The 21194-nt window shown below is 47.6% G+C and overlaps 3 protein-coding genes across 12 annotated transcripts in view; 2 read left to right on the top strand and 1 right to left on the bottom strand.

The window, feature by feature from the left end:
- Positions 1-299: 299 nt before the first annotated feature.
- Positions 300-12435, bottom strand: NUTM1 (NUT midline carcinoma family member 1). 3 transcript variants are annotated; one of them, XM_081507023.1, is made up of 8 exons: positions 11992-12435; positions 10764-10859; positions 8434-9142; positions 5210-5338; positions 3991-4130; positions 3255-3538; positions 2900-3016; positions 300-2550 (listed from the first exon to the last, which is right to left on the bottom strand). In XM_081507023.1, exons 2-8 carry the CDS (start codon positions 10777-10779, stop codon positions 550-552), a joined length of 3396 nt encoding a protein of 1131 aa, XP_081363149.1. In that variant the 5' UTR covers positions 10780-10859; positions 11992-12435; the 3' UTR covers positions 300-549. The 3 variants fall into 3 exon arrangements, with proteins under 3 accessions (XP_081363149.1, XP_081363148.1, XP_081363147.1); XM_081507022.1 differs by having other exon boundaries at positions 11996-12377; XM_081507021.1 differs by lacking the exon at positions 11992-12435 and having other exon boundaries at positions 10764-10913.
- Positions 12436-12551: 116 nt separating this feature from the next.
- NOP10 (NOP10 ribonucleoprotein) lies at positions 12552-15618 on the top strand. 2 transcript variants are annotated; one of them, XM_081507026.1, is made up of 2 exons: positions 12552-12739; positions 13259-15618. In XM_081507026.1, exons 1-2 carry the CDS (start codon positions 12614-12616, stop codon positions 13397-13399), a joined length of 267 nt encoding a protein of 88 aa, XP_081363152.1. In that variant the 5' UTR covers positions 12552-12613; the 3' UTR covers positions 13400-15618. The 2 variants fall into 2 exon arrangements, with proteins under 2 accessions (XP_081363152.1, XP_081363153.1); XM_081507027.1 differs by having other exon boundaries at positions 12552-12667.
- A 990-nt stretch (positions 15619-16608) lies between these two features.
- Positions 16609-21194, top strand: part of SLC12A6 (solute carrier family 12 member 6) — a 94422-nt gene continuing 89836 nt past the window's right edge. For 5 of the 7 annotated variants that reach the window (XM_081507010.1, XM_081507014.1, XM_081507018.1 and 2 more), the window contains exon 1: positions 16609-18110. In XM_081507010.1, the coding sequence (XP_081363136.1) occupies positions 17840-18110 (271 nt within the window). In that variant the 5' untranslated portion in view covers positions 16609-17839. The remainder of the gene's footprint in view (positions 18111-21194) is intronic. The other 2 variants (XM_081507015.1, XM_081507016.1) reach the window with 2 other exon arrangements.

The raw sequence follows: 21194 nt of genomic DNA on the forward strand, positions 1-21194 counted from the left end.
GAAATAGAGATATATCCCAGAAATCTGACAGGTTAAAAAGAAGCAGTTTTCCATCTAGGGACTTCTAAGGGAGACAGATCATGGCAGGATGTCCAGAGAAGCCCTCCCAACACCACGTCCAGGCTTCTGATGAGGTGGGAATAAGGTAATCACAGACCCTCAGCACCAGCTTCATCAGGATAGGTTGGAGACTGGAAACCCATCTGGATCCATCAAATCTGAGGCCACCCCCACCTCCTTTCTCCTTTTCAGCATCTTACCCCATCTAGCAGCAAAGAAGTGAGGGCACACGGAGAGCGTTTTCCAACAACAAAATCTTTATTTTTTTTTCTCATACAACTTCCAAAGGTTTCCCCCAACCTCTCACCCAGGGGACCACCTCCATCCTAGCCAGCGTGACACCCCTCTGCCCCAGGCGCAGAACAACAAAACAATACAGGGCTGAGAGCAAGTGTCTGGTGTCTGTTCACAGGCTGCCAGGGAGAGATCTACTGCGGGGGCCCCCACCCACAGGGATTGGCAGGTGGGACAGGATGGTCTGGCTGCCCCCTACTGGCTACGACGTCGTTTCTTCCTCCTGCTCTTGGAGAAACCATCGCGCTTTCTTTTACGAGGCTGTGAGGTGTGAATCACTCCCAGAGCCACTGGTTTCTCCCCAGGAACCCCAGGTTCATCTCCCCGTAAAGGCCTCTCTTCAACAGGGACTGGTCCTCCAACTAGGGCTCGCTTCCCAGACTTGGCAGCAGGAGGCTGGCCGAGGCCTGTCGCCTTAGGAGCAACGGAGTGCGATGCTCTCTGGGTCCCCTGAGGACGCCCTGAGGCGAGCAAGCCTGAAGCAGGGCGAGAACTGAGGGGAAGCCCCCTCGGCGAGAGGCTAAGTTTAGAAGCTAAGAGGGAGGCAAAGTTGGAGAGCTCTTTGTCTTCCTCTTCCTCTTCCTCCTCGGCTTTGGCCCCATCTGCTGAACTGCATGCTTCAATAACAGGAGAGGCTTCTCTCGTGACTAAGGCATCCCTGGCTCCCCAGCTGGGGGAAATGCTTCTAAGGCCCTGGTGAGGAGGTACTGATTTGGGGGTCCCATGGCCAGAAGATTCTTGATCCCCTGGTAAGGGAGCAAGGTCTTGAGGCTCAGATAAATCAGTATTCTCCCTGCCTTCTCCTTGGGGGTCATAAGAATTAAAACTTAGGGGGCAAATATCCTCGCTGGCCCCCAGCTGGAGGCCACAGGCATCCCTCACATCTAGTATGTCGACATACGTGGTTTCCAACAGAGGAGAAATGGAATTGCCACTGCTCCCTGCCTCTGGGCTGGCCTCAGGAAAGGAGGAGGTGTCCTGGGTCCCCAGGATAAGGATACTGCCTTGACTTGCAGGCAGGAGGGTTTCTTTAGAAGCCCCCAGTGTAGAGGCCCCAATTCTGCTTTCTAGCAAAGTGGGGCAATCTTCAGGCCACAGATCACAAGGATCCTGCAGAGTCCCAGGGCTCTGTGCCGTGTCCTTTGTAGACCTCGAGGCCAGGCTGTTGGCTGTCTGAGGTTCCGACAGGCCGCAATAGTTTCTCTCTCCTAGGGCAACTGTGGCATCTGTGTCTCCACAGGGAACTGCACTGCTTCCCACGTCCCCAGGTGCCGGGGTTTCTCTGGGGCCCAGGGAAATTCTGCTTCTAGAGCCCAATGCCTGGCCCAATGCCCCCTGAGGCTCAGTTACACATTCCCCCTCGAGGATGTTCTCTACACCCTCCTCGATCTGTAAGGGCAACTCCAAGCCTGGAGCATCCATCTCACTGCTGAGCCACAGCCTCGGGCTGAGAGAAGCCCCGGCCTCATCCCTATTCCCAGCTGCTCTAGGTGAAGGGTTCTGATCATAACTCTGAACTGTGGGGAGACCACTGTCATCTCCCCACGTGGCCTCTGAAGAGCCTTTCTGGGCCAATATCGATGGCTCCATGCTCTGAGGAGCCACTCCAAGACCCTCTACCTCTGGTCCTGGCTGCAGCCCCAGGGTCTGCTTTTCTAAACCCTGTCCTTGCGGAGGAGCATCCAAACTGGGAACGAGCTCTAGCTGGGGGCCTTCCTGCCAGCAAAGGGGCAGAGTCTCGGAAGTCCTGTCGGTGCCCAGGGAGCACCCAGGGGACCCAGCACCTCCCAGGAAGTCATCCTGTGGTGTGGATATCTGGTTTGTAACCTCCCCAGACCCTCTTCTCTCTATACTCGGGGGCCCTTGAGTTCCCTGTGGAGCTGCAAGTTCTCGCTGCAGGCCCCAGCCACCGGGGGATGGCAGGGTGTTCCCATCCCTGCCCATCACCCTCAGGCCACGTAAGGCCCGTTCCTGCCCACCAGACACTTCTCTTGCCCGCTCTCCAAGAGAAGCAGCCTTTCCAAGGCGGAGGGAGCCCCCTGCCCCCCGAGGCCCAGGTGAGGGCCGAAGCCGCCCACCCCCATCTTCATCCTCATCAGAAATAGAAGGACTTGAATCTGACTGGGCTCCACTGCAACTTGGAGGTGCCTCGGCATCTTCCTCCTCTTCCAAGGCCAGGAGTCGCTTCTGGACCAGCTGGAAGGAGAAGGGACAAATACTGTTCTATACGTGGTTGTGAGAAGGGGTAGCAGGCTGGGTAGGAGGAGATGGTATTTAGGCAGGACAGGGGATACAAGCAAGTGGCTTAAGTGATGGTATCAAAGCCAGGTACCACCGCTCTTTTTCTCCACCTTATTGGGTCTTATTCCCGCAATGCTTTGAGCCCTAAACTCCCCTTTTCCATGATCCCTCGTCTGCTTGTTCTACACCCAAAGCTGGATGCTAAAGCTGTCCCTCTCCAGAAACCACATCATCCAAGACACTGTAAGGTTAGATGAAGCCACATAAGTTTCTCACTCTGATATTCTCTACCTCCCAGGCTTACCTGGGCAAGACTGAGTCCTTCTTCTTGTTCCAGATCTTCAATTAAGGCCAAGGGATCCCTCTGTTGTTCTGGGGACAGCAGATCTGCCCAAAACTGAGGGTGAATGACAGCTTCCACCTGGGGAACAGAAGTGAAAGTGATGGGAGTCATTGAGAGGAGGTAACATGATCCAAGAGGCAGTCACGCACCTCCCCGCTCACCACCCTCTACCTGGGTGGTTGGAAACCACCAGCTACACACTTTCCTCAGCAACGAAGAAAGTCTAGTTCCCAAAGGTCTCGGGCAAAACCCTAGATCTTCCCTGGAGTTCCCACCCCAGGATCTGCTAGAAACCACACCCCTTGGGCTAGCCCACCTTGGAGACAAAGACCTCCTGAGAACACAGCTCATCGATATAGCTCAGAAGACCAGCATCTGGATATATCCCTTCCTCCTGCTGCTGTTCTTGCTCTTCCTGTCTCCCATCTGACTCCTCAGTGGCCAAGTGGCTCGCCACCAGCCCTTCCATGATGTCGGAGTACTCTTTCACCGCTTCTGGTGGGATCTCCTTGGGGGTCTCAGGGGCCGGAGGCCTCTGGGTTTTGCGCTGCCGCCGGCGAGGAGCCCGTGATTTGGAGGCCGCCTTCTTGGGAATGTACACTGAGGGGCAAGGCGGGAAGCAGAAATGGGAAGCAGTGCTGAGACCTTGGCTCCTGCCTCCCACCCCACCCCCACCCCCCACTCCCCACTTGTAAGGGCAGTGACCTGGGTACACTGAGATGATTTCAGACTGGATTTGGTCGACCTGACAACAGTACCAGCCAGGGGAGAATACTTAGGAGCTGGAGGTTCAGAATCTGGAGGAGGACTCTCAGAACCCCTGAAATTCCGACCCTCGTTTGTTAGGCAGATGAGGGTGCCTCAATTACAGTCTCAGTGAGAGAGCCGTTGGTTTACTTGGCCAAGATCAACATCTAGTTTGGGACAAAGGGAACTTATGCCTGTCCTGTTTGGACATCATATGCCACTTCCTGGATGGAAGTGACTGGCTTCTGTGTGACTCCCTCTGAGCTCCTGGCCCACAGGCTCCTGTTGACATCGGGTGGCCTTACCTGGCTGCTGGCAAACCTCAGGGACATGTGGTCCTGGAGGATCGAGTTTCAGAGGGGCTGCAGGAGGCAGGCTCTGGGGCCCAATCATCAGTTGTGCGTTCTGAATCTGCATCTCCTCCTCGGCCTCAAACTCCATGAACCTGTAGGAGGTGCAGAAGGCCCAGGCAGTGCTGAGAAGTCCGTGATTCATTAAAAACCCAGGGGATCTGCTCACAGACGGCCGAATGAATAACAGTTCTGGAAAACCCTCACAAGGTCACCACATAGCCCCTCTCCCTGCAGTTGTCACTTAGAAAGCTTATTAAGAAACGAATCTTAACATAATATAAAGAAAAGAATCTAGAGCTTGTAAGCTTTACAGGACAGAATCAGCATCCCACTCAGCATTGAGGGTATACAGATTCATACAGGCTTGTTGAGTTCAGTCAGGCCTGTGCCACACCTGGCAAGATCCCCTCCTCAAGGCCTCATCTGCCGGTGCCTACAACCATCAAGAATGGCTGCATTCCTGAAGCAGAGCCTGAGTTGCAATTCAAGGATGTTCCCGCTAGGAGGCAGTGCTGTGACCCAGAAGGGGAAATCTAGGAAGTCTGGGTCCAAAAGATTCCAGGGAGAAAGTGATAGCCAAGCTTGGAGGATAGGGTTCATTTTCCTGAGTTACTTTTTTAACCAAGGAGATTATCATGGAGGAATGGGGGATATGAGCCAGAAGACCACTCTGGACATCCAGGACCTTCCCTGGACAAACCTCCTCAAGAAAAAGCCCTTCCCTGAGGCAATAGGCTAAACGATTCCTGTGCCACTGTTTCCACAGGAGTGGTGACCCCAAGGTGCTACCTGGTCAGTGAGGTGGAAGGAACCTGCCTAGTAGGGCTTAAACCTCTTCATCACTAGGTTCCCTTCAGCATGGGATTTTTACACCAATTGGGATCCAATCCCATCCTAAGAGCTTCAATATCAAAGCTCCTACATAACTCAAGATCTGGAGAAGGGAAAGCTCCCAAGAGGAGATAGAACAGAAAAGTCCCAAGAGTCAAGATGGTGGGAGAAGCAGCGAGGATCCAGGAGACCCTCTGCTAGTCTATACCCCTCCTCCAGCATCCCTTACAGTAACCACTCACAGCCCAGACCCAAGCCTCTCTTACCTGCCCTCAGCCACACAGTACCACCACCACCACCACCCCCGCCCCAAGGAAGGATGAGGGTTGCTGGGACTCACTTTTCTGCCATCTCATAAAAGATCATCCGGTCGAAGTTGCTAGTACGCTCCCACTCCTGCACAGCCCTTGGCAGTCCCTCCTCCAGGGTCATCGTGGGCTTCAGCCGGGCCAGGGAACGAAGCACTGGGCTAAAACCCCCATTGGGTCAGTCACAGTCTACAAGTGTACCCGCCACCCACCTGCCCTGACCCCCACCTCAGTGCACACCCCCTGCCCCTCATCAGATCAGGCATCTCCAGGTCCCTGTCACATCCCACTGCGGATTAGACTCCAGACCCCCAACCTCCAGCCAGCTGTTTACCCCACTGGTCTTTCTTCCCACTGAAATTTACAATCCTCACAGACAGTTCTCCCCATCTTTTAAAATTAACTACCTTGAATTCTCACAGTACTATCTTCAACCAAACACAAGGAAGAAAGCACTCAGGTTATTCATTGTAAAGTAAGGTGAACCCTGCCCAAAGGCTCTTACATTTCAAAAAAAAAAAAAAAAAAAGGCACTCACTAACCCAAATGAATCTAATTAAAGGCTGTGGGGTGTTTTTACTTGTTGCTTTTTAAGCATTTTTTGCCTTCAGGATACCCCTCACAATCAAATATCACTATTCTTTGAGCTCTTTGTGATTTATTTTTGCCTTTCTGACTTCCTGTGAATCCTCAATCATTATTGTGCCTAGAATCACCTAGCGGGGGAAGCTTGTTATAAACAAGGATCCCAGCACCCCCACAATCACAGGACTGAGCATTTTACCAGCCTCCCAGGTGACTGTGGCAGAGGGTTTGGTCCGGAGACCCTGCCTAGAGCCCCTGAGCGTGGGGAAAAGAAATAGGCCAGGAGTTAGAAATTCAGATTCCCAGTCTCTAAGACACCCAGAGCTGTCTGGAGAAAGCGGAGAGTGATCTACACCAAGGACTTTCAAGGAGCCTTTTGAATAATTCACTCCAGAGTCAGGAAAGAAGGGGAGATTCCCTCAGGGGTTCAGCCACTGGAGGAACACGATGTTCATTTTTTTTCAAGTCCAGTAAGAGGTGTGTGTGTTAAGTCATTTCAGTCATGTCCAACTCTTTGCAACCCCACAGACTGTAGCCTACCATGCTCCTCTGTTCATGGGATTCTCCAGGCAATAGTACTGGGGTGGATTGTCATTCCCTTCTCCAGAGGATCTTCCCAATCCAGAGATTGAACCCTCGTCTCTTAGATCTCCTGCATTAGCAGGCGCGTTCTTTATCACTAGTGCCACCGGAGAAGCCCAAAGGTTAAGTGCGAGAGGTGGCATATTGTTATATGATGGTTTACACAAAATGTTGACAGTGCAGTGCAGTTGAGGAAGGCAGAGTTCTTAGTGGGAAGAAGAGAAAATTCCCCAGATGGTTAATGACTTTGCTTAATAAACATTAACAGCCCGTGACCCTGGGTTCCCAGGCCAAGCATCCACTCCGTACAGACATTCTGGCCTTTTGTGAGTTCTTTTTCTCTTCTAGATTGCCTTTTTATAATAACAATAACAACAACAAGAGCAGCTGCCATTTGATGAGGCATTTTCTGTGCGAGGCACTCTGCTAAGCATTTCACACACAGTAACTCATTTCATCTCAGCAACTCTCTGAGGTAGGTAACCATCCCCTTTCTAGATGAGAAAGCTGAGAGCAAAGAAACTAGTCCCAGGACCCAGGATGACACACCTAGTAAGTGGTGGGGCCCAGCCCTTGTCCAATAAGTGAGCTCTAGACCAAGCATTAGTCGCTCAGTCGTGTGTGACTTTTTGACCCCACGGACTGCAGCCTGCTAGGCTCCTCTGTCCATGGAATTCTCCAGGCAAGAATACTGGAGTGGGTTGCCATTTCCTCCTGCAGAGAATCTTCCCAACCCACGGATCGAACCCAGGTCTCCTGCATTGGAGGTGGATTCTTTACCATCTGAGCCACCAGGGGCGCCCAAGTGAGTTCTGCCACTTCCCTATTTCAACTTGACTTCTCCTAATAAAACAGGGAGCAGTATGTGGAATTCCCTGGTGGTCCAGTGGCTAGGACTTGGCCCTTTCATTGCTGTGGACCCTGGTTCAATCCCTGGATGGGGATCTAAGGTTCCCACAAGCTGCTAGGCATGGCCCAAAACCCTGAAACAAAATAGGACAGTAGATAGGGTGGCACATGAGCTCCTTGGCCTGGCACCACACCATCCTCCCCTCCCAGCGCTCCTCATCCGAGTCAGTTTGGATAGTTCAACTCCAGGTCAAAAGATAATTAAGGGCTTCCCTGGTAGCTCAGTGGTAAAGAATCTGCCTGCCAATGCAGGAGACACGGTTCGATCCCTGATCTGGGAAGATCCCACATGCCTCGAGTCAACTAAGCCCTGATTGCCACAACTATTGCTGCTGCTGCTGCTGCTGCTGCTGCTGCTAAGTCGCTTCAGTTGTGTCCGACTCTGTGCGACCCCATAGACGGCAGCCCACCAGGCTCCGCCGTCCCTGGGATTCTCCAGGCAAGAATACTGGAGTGGGTTGCCGTTTCCTTCTCCAGTGCATGAAAGGGAAAAGTGAAAGTGAAGTCGCTCAGCCATCCGACTCTTAGCGACCCCATGGACTGTAGCCTACCAGGCTCCTCCGTCCATGGGATTTTCCAGGCAAGAGTACTGGAGTGGGGTGCCATTGCCTTCTCCGCCACAACTATTGAGCTGTGCGCAATAGCCCAGGAGCCATGAATAATGAGGCCCGCCCGCTCTGGAGCCTATGCTCTGCAACAGGAAAAGCCACAGCAGTGAGAGGCCTGAGCACCACAGCTGGAGAGTGCCCCCCGCTCACCGCAGCAAGAGAACAGCTCTCGCAGCAACGAGGACCCAGCACGGGCCAAAATAAATAATAATTTAAAAAAAAAAGGTAGTAAAATAGCACAAGAGGGCCCTGGCACTCCATATCAGAGACCTGCGTTCCGATCACTGCTCTGAGCATTAGCCTTCTCATCCATAAATGAGGATGACCAGAAAAATGCCTGCCTGAACGTGTAGGATTGTGAACATCACTTGAAAGAAGACACCTGAGGCTTATTATTCTCTGGCACATGGGTAAAGAGGTTTGTTGCATTGTTATTTTCATTCTCATAGCATCTTTATCACCCTCACGACCTGCCCTCAAGTATCCCTAAATAGCCTAACCGCTTTGTCCATCCCCAAACCCTCCTCTTTCAAAAGCCTCTAGGATAATGAATCTTTGGTCTCCCCACTTACATAAGAAAGCAGGAAAGGGCCTCTGCATCAGGACTCTGGGATAAGTGCCTTCGTGCCAAGGCTTTGTAGCGCTGCCAGCGCCGGAAGTTCTCATAAACACCCTTGGAGGTATAGGAGAGGTCACCCAGTGATGGCTTGGGTCGGGTGGCCGTAGGACCTCCTTCCCCAGTTGTCCCTTGTGGCCCTGGCCAAGCCTTTTCTGGGGGCACAATGGGGGCCAGTTGTGCAGCTGGTTGTGGAGCCTGAGCAGGAAGGCATGGGACACCTTCCTGGTTCAGCCCAACAGCCTTAGTGGGCAGATGGGTCTTCACATCAGAGGCTGTCAGGAGCCCAGGGGCAGGACTCTCAGGACCCCCGCAGGGAGCGCCGGAGGCAATCCAACCGAGGGCGGTCTGAGTTAGGATAAAGTTCTGAGTCTGAGAGGGCTCAGCTGACCCCGCTTCTGTCTTGACTTTGACAATGACTTTGCCAGCTCCAGCTCCACTGGGGCCAGGGCCCCCATCCCCGGTCACCAACAATGGGCTGGGGAAAGCAGAGAGCACCAGAGGGTTGCCTGGAGAGAATGCTGAAGGCATGGGGGGCTGCGAGGGCGGCTCCCACGGTGGTGGGTCTGGTGGGCCAGGAGCAGGTTGGGGGAAGGTAAGTGCAGTGAAAGGAGACAGGGCGGTGCCAGGATTCATGGTCATGTCCGATCCTGGCAATGGAGATGCTGTAGAGACAAAAAGAGGGGATAGAGTAGCAGAAAAAGAGACCAAGAGCTAGGTCATCTGAGTTCAACTCTAGTTCCTGAAGAAGCAGAGCATTGATTCTCAGCAAGTGAGTGAGTGGGAACGTGTATATTTGCAAATGTCCCCCAAGTGTTTCTGATGTCCCTTACTCCCTGTTGAGAATGACTGCACTAGGGAAGCTGCAATGACCTTGGACCCACGAGCTCATACTCCATAACACTCACCACCCAGCATACAGGTACATTCCAAACACGTTCAAGCCCCCTGGACCCTGCTCCCAGCTTCTCTGTGGTCCCTGCCACCTCTCACAGAAGCACTCTTCCCAGGAGGGGATGTGTGGATTAGAGGTTTTGTTCCCAGAAATTCTGTTACTTAACAGCCAGGAATGACTAGAGATAAGAGCCAGGAAATGGGTAAAGGGAGGGCGGTGTGAGCAGGGAGGTTTCCAGAGCTTTAAGTAGATACTAGACATACTAAAATGTTATCTGTGATCCTTCTGCTTGAAAGTCCTAATGTCAGAAATTTAGGGTCCACTTTTGAAAGGCATTACCATGAAGTCTGAGGGCTTCACGTTCAGGGGCTATGTGGACTCTAGTCAAAGAGACCAAGGATAAATATATTAAAACGTGTACTTAATCAGAACATGTGTCTCCTAGGACTTTCAATAATAATTTGGTCATCTGCCTAATCTCAGGTTACTCTCCTCCCCCTCTTAGATAGATTATTCTGCTGGCAAATTAAAAACGTTCAGCTTCTACTGCTTCCCGACCACTGAAGGAAACAGGGAATATGAGCAGACTCTTCACCTCAGGCACAGAGCAGAGGACCAGGAATACTCCCTGAAGAATGAAACACAGTGAAATGGGTCTGAGGCCTGAGTTCCACAAAAGGCAGAAAGTCAGAGCGTCTCAGGGAAGCCCCAGTCCTCATCTCTGCTGGAGTGACCCACCTCCCCTGACCCTGGGAAAGCAAGAAAAACTGCTCCCTGCACTAAAAGAGAAGCCCTCACTGGGGCTGGAAGGAGCCAGGAGTCTCTGAGCAGAGGCACTTACAGCACCTCCTCATCTAGCTTCTGGGAGGACAGTTCTCGATGGACTTGGCAACAGGTGGCCCCACTGAACAGTTTTCCAGACAAGGCTTCCACTCCCTGCACCCAGTAAGATTGAGAGCGGCCCCAGATCAGTTCTTTCAGGGCAAAATTCTAGAGCAGCCTCCAATTGCCTAAAAAAGACACGAGAACTTGGGCCTTCCCCTGGAAACCCCGTGTCCCTCGTACCGCACACATCCCTGCCCCTGCCACACAAACACATGTTGAAGGTATCCCTCTTCCAGAGAAGCAAGTTGCTAACTACCATCCCTTCTCTCTACTCAGCACTTCCCTCAGAGGTGCTCTGATCTGCCACCCAGGAGGCCCCCTTCCTTCCCCAACCCCTAATATTAACAGCGCCATCTCCTCCCCCAGTGTGATGCGTCTCATGGTGTCTGGTGTTCTCACATCCCTCTAGGTCAGCCCTGAGAGCTCGTCCCCAGGTAAAGTGTCAAGTTTTGAATTTCCAAGGAGGGAGCTGGTGGCAGGGGACCCTCCCCTACTGGCAGACTCACCTCCATCTGAAGACATTGTCTCAGGTTTGGGCACTGACTGTGGCTGTCTGGAAGCCTCCAGAATGAGACAGGCAGGTCCAGGACCCAGAGAGTAACCTCCAGTAGAAACATAGGGATCCAAGGAAGGGAGGGTAAAGATCAGATCAAAACAGAACTAGAATCTAGAACTCAAGGCATTCTACAGTGGGGGGAGGGGAGGGGGAAATGGGGTGAGGTTAGGGAGATATTCCACAAAGGACTCTGGTATGTAGGCAGTAACCAGGAATTCCCTCCAAACCAGAGTATGGCAACACAATTGTGTATCTCTTCAGGACAACTTGCAAATTATTTCTCAGATTCCCAACCACACAGTTTTACATCTTGGTTCCCCATACACTTCTTCACCAATATATCTAGTTTTGTGCCTTTCAATTCCACCCAGTTTTGTATCTGACTTCCTATTAATAGCAGACTGTGCAAACTCTTGACAATTCAATGTTTGCTGTATTTTCTAAACCAAAATCAGAGCGCATAGTCTGTATATTTAAGGATCGAGGGAACAGAATGTTTCAAATTAGGGTTGTCTCACAATATCAAGGGTGCTGATTTGCTGTATGCATATCATTTCCTTAGAAAGCTGTTTTGCAGTTCCCAAATAGACTATTACTATCACCTCTGCAGTCCATGGAAGCCTCAGCCTTACCCTGGGCTGAAAAGCTTCCCACTTAATCAAAAACTGCCACTCAGAGTAAAATTCCAAGACCCAAAAGTCTTTTTTGTTTGTTTGTTAAATTATTTTTGTGGTTTTAAATTTTGTTAAATAATTTTTATTTTTAAAATGGGTAGTACATCAGGACTGTTCAAAAGTCAAACTATTTTAAAATGGACTACACAGGAAGTCCCCCTCCACTCTTTCTGGAACCAAGTTGAGCTCTTTACGCCAGAGGAAACCAGATTTATTCCGAATCCTCCCTGAAATATTTTATACAACTACAAGCAAACACAAACTATACTTAAAAAAAAAAAGCCCAAAAAACAACTTTTAGGTTTTTCTGGTTATAAAGCTAATATATCTTCCCATGTTTTTCGCCATTATAAATCATACCGCAATGATCACCTCGGTTAATGATATCTGGGTTCCAATTTTCATTTCTTTAAACAAGAATCCTATACAGAGAATTTGTACGTTCTTTTAAAAATTCGCCATATCTCTCTAAGAGGCGCATCTTATTACGCTATTATTAGCTACTCACCACTACAGAGAGTTGAATTTGTGGTAGAGACCTGAGTTTGAATCTTGGGTCGACCACTAAAATATGCTTCACCGGTTTCGTAAAATAACTTCACGGTCTTTTCGCTGTGCAGAATATGGAATACCCATCGTGCATCTTTACCGCCAATGTTTGAAACAGGGCGAGAGAACCGGATGTAAAATAGGGGAAGGAAGAAAATCTTCTTTCTTTCCTAAGGGAAAAGGGGCTCTGGATCCTGGAACCCTTATTTCTGCAGGTACTAGAAACTCATTGCCTCTGAAATGGGTGTGCCTCTTGAGATAAAAACAGGATACTATTCAGTTATGTTTAATCTATATCCATCCCTACCCCCCTCTCTCCCTAGCAATACCAGGTACACAGTGGGTACATTGCACGAGTCTTACAACTCCTGCAAGATTGCAACTGGGTTGCAACTGGTCAAGTTCTGCGCTAGTGCGCCTCCCTCTGTTCGGCTGGAGAAAATGTCTAAATAAACTGGACTACATTTCCCGGCGTGCTTTCAGAGCGAGACTTCCGGCTGAACAGGAAGGAAATTGACCAACACGTGAGGCCCTCAGTTAGAGGCACAGACTTGGAAGGTCCTGCTTTAGTGTGGTCATGTTTCTTCAGTATTACCTCAACGAGCAAGGAGAGCGGGTTTACACGCTGAAGGTGAGAAGGGTAAACGGGCTGAATGTGAGCTTAGCGATGCATGTCCTTGGAAGGAGCGGTCGAGAGAAGCCAGTGAGTTGCCTAGCTGCTTGGGCGTGGGGGGGGTGGGTGGGAGGCGAGACTAGAAACTCCAGAAGCCGCGCGTGGTATTAATTAATGGAAACAGAAATGCGTGGCTTCTAGATCTTACCGTCGCGTCTCCTGTTTTCATGTTTACCGTTTTTTGCGCGGCCCCCTGATGTTGAAGCGGAAACTCCGATACTTTGGCCACCTGATACGAAGAGCTGACTCCTTTGAAAGAACCCTGATGCTGGAAAAGATTGAGGGAAGGAGGAGAAGGGGAAGACAGAGGATGAGATGGTTGGATGGCATCACTGACTCAATGGACATGGGTTTGGGTAGACTCCGACAGTTGGTGATGGACAGGGAGGCCTGGCGTGCTGCGGTTCATGGGGTCGCAAAGAGTCGGACACGACTGAGCGACTGAACTGAACTCCCCATCCCAGCCTCCATCTCCCATTTGAGGCCCGGGTTTGGGTTTTCCCACCATTCCAGTGCTGAGATTATGTTCTTTCTTTCTTCCTCGAGCAGAAGCTTGATCCTATGGGACAACAGACGTGCTCGGCCCACCCTGCTCGATTCTCCCCAGACGACAAATACTCTCGACACCGAATCACCATCAAGAAACGCTTCAAGGTGCTCATGACCCAGCAGCCGCGCCCCGTCCTCTGAGGATGTCTTAACATTTCATGTGTTTTCTGCTGCCTGTCAGTCCCCAAGAGACTTTGTGCAGCCAGGCTCTTCAGTCTGTGAGCCTGAAGGCTTGCTCCGACTCTTGTTCCTCGAAACCGGTCTCGTCTTTGCTGTTGATCATGCTTGTTGTGATGCAGTCATGGTAGCATCCCCGTCCAAGGGGAGATATTGGAATCTTTTCGTACTTTGAGTCACTGCCAGATTATATTAAAATGATTTCAAAGAGCTGTTGTTTTGTATGTTGTGGGAAGAAAGGAGTGGTTTAAAAACAAAAACGAGGGAGACGAGAGGGATGAGTATCCCAGGGGTACAACAAGACCACTTGGAAGAGAAGCTTAGGTGACTGCTGTAGCAGTCGTGCTGTGCTGTGAGTCATAGCAGGGTGCTGGGGAAGGGGAAGAAAGCTTGAGAAAGACTTGTGCAACTGTCAGCATTCACTAAGAAATGCCCGTGTTGTCAGTTAAGTAATTTTTTGTCCCTTAAAATGACATTTCACTCAAAATGGAAGAGTTGCTTGAAAAATAATAGCAGCTATATGGGAGGAGGAAGATGTTGAATTGGAAGCCAGAAAACGAGTATTCACCCCTCTATTTATAACTGAGAAAGTCAACGTGTTTAGTTCCGTTTTTCTCATCATTTCGAAGTACTCTTCCACCTCTAAAATAGAGTTTAGTGATGGATCTTAATTCATCCAACCATTGTGAACAGGAATGCCTTTATGCATTTTTACTGCCCCTCTGGAAATATCTTGAAGGATTTTTTTTAATCCTGGAAAATTTCTTAGGCCTTGAGCTTCTATCATGGGGCAACCATAAATTTGTAATCCAATTACTTCATATCATAGGGATGATGAGGCAAAATACATACAGGCATTCAAGAAATGATTGCTTCCGCTCCTTATCAAGTCAATTCTGTACTTCCTGAACTTCTTACTTGTGGCCTTTGACATTGAATTGAATATTTGCCTAGTGCCACTGTAACACATCAGCCCAAATTTGATTTATCAAGACTAGCCCTGGAAAGGGGTAAATATGTTTCTCACTGACACTGATGTCTGACTGTCCTAGCAGAAAAGTTCAGAATAGTTGACTGTTGAGAGAAAAAAAAAAATCTGAAGACTTGGGTCATACATAGTTAATAAAAGACATGATTTCCAGTTCTATTTCTTATGAGAATGGTGAAATGGGATACTTATTTTCTGTCAAGGAATTTTTGGTTTCTTAGCCTCTTCACTTAAGGGCTCTTAGCATTAAAGAGATTGTAAAAAGTTGTCCTATCCTATTAGAAGTTAATGTTTGAAGAAATGCTAGAAATTCTGCAAATGACTAGGAAAAAGGTTCTGCTAAGGAAATGTTTAAAGAACTAACTTCAGAGGAATTTTTGGCTTCCAAGTGGTTAGGACTCCCAGCTTCTGCTGCCCCTGGGGTGGGAGATCCTGCAAGCTGCTGCATGGTGTGGCTAAAAAAAACAAAACAAATCCTATCATTTAAAAAAAAAAATGCAGACTGTGATTCTGTCTTTATAAGCTACCCCGACCCCCCAAGAAAGGATTGGCATTTTCCATGCTACCTACTGTGTAGACTCAGGAAAATTCAAATTGGTGTGTATATACCAAAGATTTTTTCCTTAAGAGATCTCCTAGGTATCTGAGATGTTCTCAGAAATGGGAGACTCTTTAGTATAAAGTGAATGAAAATACACTGTGGTATGAAACAAAATTCAATGTTGTAGAAATCTAGGAATTTTTTTTTTTTTTTTAAATAAGGGGAATTGTAAGACTGAACAGCAAGCAGGCCTGCCTGAGAAGAAAACTGATCAGGGGGCTAGATTTCTTGCTTCTGCAAGAAAACTGTAAGCCTGAATCAGTATCACAGACTTGATAAAGAATCAAGCTTTGAGGAGATTTACATTTAAAATAGGAATTTAGTTTACATTTTGTTACCTGTATCTTTTAAACCAGACTGTGGACTTTACATCATGTGATAAAAGAGGATTTCCTGGTTCAGGTCTTCAATACTGTTCTCATCTTATTAAGGATGATGTTAAACATTTCTACTTGTGCTGAGCAAGGACCAGGCAAAGGCAGGCCCCAGGGTTGAATTTAAATGACTTTTGAAAAACAAGGCGCTACATATAGTACAGGGAACTATATTCAGTATCCTGTGATAAACCATAATGGAAATAAAGATTTTTTAAAATATCTGTGTGTATGACTGAGACACTTTGTTGTACAGCAAAGATTTGCACATTGTAAATCAACTATATGTCAATAAATAAAGTTAGGAAAAATTAAGAAAAATGTCTTGATCAAAGCTCTAGGAAGTAACTTGCAAACAAAACATTGATGAGTCAAATTTATTGAACACCTCTATTCATGCATTAAATAAACATGCTAGAGAAAATATTACAGTGGCAGTAGTAGAGAAAACACTGGAGTCAAGAGAAAGTATCTCAATGTCATCTTCATATCTAAAAGATGGTTTTTTTAACGGAGCTTTTGGTCTGAGGTAAAACATAAAATTGTATATATGTAAGGTGTACAATATGAATATTTGATAGGTGTATACCTGTAAAAACCAGCATTTTTTCCAAAAGACAGGAAATAGAAAATGTAGCACAAAGTATGTATAAATTTGAGCATACAATGCTTTGGGATATACCACTACATAAAAACTCCAGTGAGGGTCATATCCAATGTATACCATATATTTTGGAGGTACATGGTGGTGTGAGGTTTGTGATTTTTAAAGATATTATGAATGGTATTTTCAGGATGCTCTTATTCAGTAGAGATGGTTTTTGCGGTTCTGAGCGTATGGGGTACCCACTGCTCCCTGAACTCCTTCCACCTCTAGAGTTAGTGCAGGACAGCAGGACCTAGAAGGAAAAGCATTTGTTTTCCCAAATGCACGCAGCTGAGGCCCCACACCCAACTACAATTCCCGTCGTACTCCGGGCCTCCCATACTGGGGCCCAACCCCTGCTGCGACCAGAGCGAGCGCATGCGCGCAGCCCTCTCGGCTGCCTCGTGGGCTGCAGGGACTGGGCGGGGCTTTCAGGCGCTCGTGGGACGGTGCCGCCCTCCCACCGCTCCCCCAGGCTTCTCTTCGGACCGTTAACCTCGAATGAGGAACGAGCGGGGAGGGAAGGGCGGGGCTGCGGCGGCGCGGGCCCAGCCCGCCGGGCCCAGGGCCGGGGGCGGCGAGGTCACGTAACTGCATCTCTGGCGTCTGGCCGGGGAGGGGGCGCGCTCCCTGGCAGCTCCAGCCCTCCTGCGCGCGCCGCGGCTCGGAAACAGTTACCGGCTCATAAACAACAGCTGCGCGCGCACACGCATCAGCTGGCGCCGAGATCCCGCACCTGCGACCTCCTCCTACACACATCCTCGCTGCTCTCTCTATCTCAGCCAGGGCTAGCCTGAGGCCACCTCCTCTTCAGTTAGAACCCGAAGGAAGAACAGCGAGGGCTGACCTTGCGCCGGAGCTCTGGGAGAGGAGAGAGCTTCTTCGGCAAAGGGGTGGCCCGTCCTGTCACGCGCAAGGGAAACCAAATGAGCCAGTCAGGGGCTCGATGGACTGACTAGCAGCGACCTGCCTCGACTCTGAGCTGCAGTCCCGATCCGCTAGCCGCCTCCTCCCAGATCCTAGGGACCTTTCTGCGAGAAGAGCAGGCGGGCCAACCCGGCAGGCCTCTTGAAGGCAGAAATCCGCTCTGCCCCTGCAGCCTCCTCTGCTCACCCTTCTCTCCTCATTCTCCTCCAGCCGGAGTGTGCGATTATTTTTCCCGTTATGCGTGCTCAGCTCTCCCACCAGACCCAAGTGGATTATCGGCCTCAGAAACATCGGGTGGCTCTACACACACCTCCTCCCAGCCAGACCTGTGGGGTATTCACCTGATACACAACAGGTGGCCGGGTACACACCGTTTCGCAATCTGATCTATGCTATATTCGTCTGATAAGGGTGGGCTTGTGCGCACTTTGTTCAGCTAACCGTGGAACATTTACAGATTAAAAAAAAGGACTAACTACCTCGGCTGAAACCTTAGGGTCGAGGCGAGAAAGGCTTCGTCACCTGCTTTTCTGACCATGGCCCTGAGCCCACATCCCTGGACCAGAGGAGATAACTAGGTATCTCTTCATTCTGAAGAAACGAAGTTACACAAGATTAGCATCGTTTTGTCTTTTTTTTTTTTTTTTAATATTTTTCAGCTGTTGGTAGTGCACTTTTTAGGACAGCTTGAATTCTTGAGTAGGATTCTTATATGTTGTGGCTTTTTGTGTGGTGTAAATCAAGGTAACTGAAGGTTGTTTTTAGTTATCTTTTCTATTTTTGCAATCAGAAGTAGCTAGCAAAGGAGGAAGGGTTTTGCAGGGGTTTTCTGTTTTCCTTGTCCTTATAAAGGAAGAGAAAAAGAAAAATGCATCCTCCAGAAACCACCACCAAGATGGCTTCAGTTCGGTTCATGGTGACACCAACAAAGATCGATGACATTCCAGGTTTGTCAGACACCAGCCCGGACCTCAGCTCTCGATCTAGTTCCCGAGTAAGATTTAGTTCCCGGGAAAGTGTGCCCGAAACCAGCCGTAGTGAGCCTATGAGTGAGATGTCTGGAGCCACCACTTCCCTGGCAACGGTTGCACTGGATCCAGCCAGTGACCGGACATCTAACCCCCAGGATGTTACTGAGGGTGAGTAGAAACATAGATAACAAAATACTTCCATTACTGACCTGTTTGTCCAGGATGAAAATATACCGAGAGATCTCGTTTCCATTATAGAATAATCATTAGGAACCAAGGAATCTCTTTTTGAGATGTTTAGGAACCCTTTGGGATAATGGTTTGCATAGCGAATCTCTGCAGTAGTAATTTGGTGTGTTTGAAGGTATATGGCAAGAAGGAAAGTGGTTGTGTTTTGACTTCCTCCTTTTTGTCTCAGACTTGAAATGGATCTTTTGGTTAAGGATGAGTATCAAAGAATTTAATCATTTTTTCAGAAAGGAGAATCCTAAATGGTAAAATTTAGTGGAGAGTTGGCTTTGGGGGTCTAACTATGACAGTTTGCTTTTAAGGTCAGTTATGTGGAGTAGTTATTGATCATATCTTGGTTATTGGCTTTCCTAAAGAGATTTCAGATATTGTTTCACAAAATTCTTTTTAAAAATTTATATTTTTACAGAGGCACTTGTTCCAGTAGCTAAGCTCAGTCAGGGTGAGGGTGGGTAGATCTGAGTGGGCTGTCCTGTCCAGTGGAGAATTCTAAAGAGGCTTTTAGGGCCTGATTCCACATAAATTTTTTTTTTCATTTTGAACTTTAGATGGCATGTACTGAGTATTAAGCCTTTGTAGTCAGGAATAGCACATGAACCACTTTTGACTTGTATTGACCACTGCAGACCTTTAGCTTCCTAAAGCAATTTGTGTCAACGGGCTTGGAGTTTTCCATTACATTTAGTGAGAAAGAGATGATGAAATAAAACAGGTCATAACAATTTTTGGACTGAAGTGGAAAAATTTGAGAAATACCGTACTGCTTTATATATTTAGTTTTATGCTATGTTCTAACATAGATCTGTCTGGTAATGAAAATTCTCTTAAGAATTTTAAAAGCTCTTAAAATGATATTCTACCCACATTTGAAAACCATCTTCAGCCACTGACTTGCTATTTTCCGGTGTCAGGAAATATTGTTCCTTCTAACCTACAGGGCACAGGAAACCAAAATGATTTTAGTTCCTCATTTCTGTTTAGTGTGTTTTAATGTAAGGAGACAAGGTAGATTTGCTAGTTTATAGTCCTTGACTAATTTTTTTTTTATGAAGACCTTACAGGTCAATTCCTGGACTTAACAATTTTCACCTTCATGACACAGTTTATGTTATGTACCATGGTATTAAAATTACATTATGGAATTAAAATTATCATTTTCTCTTCTTCCACATTCTAAATTATAGTTTTAGTTTTTACCCTTTATACTGTATTTAGGTTGTAAAAATACCAGGTAAAGACTGTAACAGTGTTAATTTTTTTAATGTTGTAATTGTTATTTGTTGTTCTTTAGTCTCAAAGTCCTGTCTGACTCTTTTGTGATCCCCACGGCCTGTAGCCCACTAGGCTCCTCTGTCCGTGGGATTTCCCAGGCAAGAATACTGGAGTGGCTTCTCTTTTCCTTCTCCAGGGGATCTTCCCGACCCAGGGATCAAACCCAAGTCTACTCTTTGGCAGGCGGCTTCTTTATCACTGAGCCACCTGGAAAGCCTGTAATTGTTATTAGGTAACACAGGTTCTATTCCTGGGTCTGGAAGATCCTCTGGAGTAGGAAATGGCAACCTACTCCAGTATTCTTGCCTAGGAAATCCCCTGGACAGAGGAGCCTGACAGGCTTCAGGTCATGGGGTCGCAAAAGAGTTGGACATGAGTGAGCACACATACACAATTTATAGTTAAGTGTTGATAGGTTTGCAAGTTATGTATTATAGAATTGTATTTTTGTTGTTTCTAAAAGTAGACATATCAGTAATGTATTAACCTTGCAGAAACAGGATCCTTGTCTGGGCTGCTCTTCTTATCTATAAGCCATTCTTTAAGGTCTACAGTGGTATCACTTTACACCGTAAGGGTAAAACCATAAGGGTGAAACTGCGGACTTGTCTAGGTGAAATCTATCTTGTCTAGGTGAAATCTATCTTGTTTAGGTGGGTACTAAAGTTAAAGCTTGGTCCTCTGTCTAATATATTCCTTAATGTTTAGTTTCTGGTACTAGATGAAAGGGAAATTAACAGTCTGGCCATTAGATCACACTTTCTCCTAGAGTATTCTTGGGAAATGAGTTTCCTACTTTTCCAGTGACCTATTTTTTTTTTTTCTTACTATCTTTTAAAAAAATTCTTATGATGGCAGTCATCCTGTGATATATTTCCCACACCATCGGAGGGAACTGGTTAGAAATATACTTATTTTACCTTTGGTCTTGTAATATGCAGATGCCATTATTAGACTTAGATGTTGTGGCTCATCTGGTAAAGAATCCGCCTGCAGTGCGGGAGACCTGGGTTTGATCCCTGGGTTGGGAAGATCCCCTGGAGAAGGGAAAGGCTACCCATCTAGTATTCTGGCCTGGAGATTTCCATGGACTGTATAGTCCATGGGTCTCAAAGAGTCGGACACAACTCAGTGACTTTCACTTTCACTTTCAAACTTCAAAGAATGCTGTTGTCAAGAAAATCAAGGACATGTGTTACTCTACATTTGTCTCTGGGCTGGATTTAATAAAGGAAAACAGCTACTTCCTTGACTCTATCCATATGCTCATAAGATATTTCAGAATTGTGTTTCTTGTTTTACCACTTAGAATTGTATTATTATTATCATTTTGGTCTTTTTTGTATCCTTCAGTGATTGCAACATTGGTATGATTCTCTCTTTTCTCCACAATTCCCCTGCCTCCCACATTTCTTCCCACCTTCAGTTTATTATCTTGTCATATACCTTTATTAACATTACATTACACAACCAAGGAGGGGTGACACATGGCGTTTTAAATATTTCTATCTGTATTTTAATTTTTTTCTACTATTGGCCTTTTGAGTAGTAATTATCTTTTTGCTATCAAAGCATTTATAGTTCTCTTTCATTTTGTCACTGTCCCATTAGAATTTCTGGGACTGTCAAGCTGGTAAATAAAATCAACAATCTTAGCACTATACTTGCTTGTGCATGAAGAATGCTTTAATTGTACAGAAGGAACTTTTGAGAGTGGACATCTCCAGAGAG

The sequence above is a fragment of the Giraffa tippelskirchi genome, chromosome 7 (genome assembly GCF_054371585.1).
Source record: "Giraffa tippelskirchi isolate mGirTip1 chromosome 7, T2T-mGirTip1v1.2.pri, whole genome shotgun sequence".
NCBI classification, from domain to species: Eukaryota; Metazoa; Chordata; class Mammalia; order Artiodactyla; family Giraffidae; genus Giraffa; species Giraffa tippelskirchi.

Excerpts from the sequence above, each read along its gene's own strand:
- NUTM1 (XM_081507023.1), bottom strand. Across the intron at positions 5,339-8,433 it reads GCCCTTTCCTGCTTTCTTAT|CCCAGTGCTTCGTTCCCTGG; the intron begins GTAAGTGGGGAG and ends TGGGGGTTTTAG. Across the intron at positions 3,539-3,990 it reads TGAGGTTTGCCAGCAGCCAG|TGTACATTCCCAAGAAGGCG; the intron begins GTAAGGCCACCC and ends CTTGCCCCTCAG.
- NOP10 (XM_081507026.1), top strand. The coding sequence starts at position 12,614 with ATGTTTCTTCAGTATTACCTCAACGAGCAAGGAGAGCGGGTTTACACG. Across the intron at positions 12,740-13,258 it reads GGAGCGGTCGAGAGAAGCCA|AAGCTTGATCCTATGGGACA; the intron begins GTGAGTTGCCTA and ends TTCCTCGAGCAG.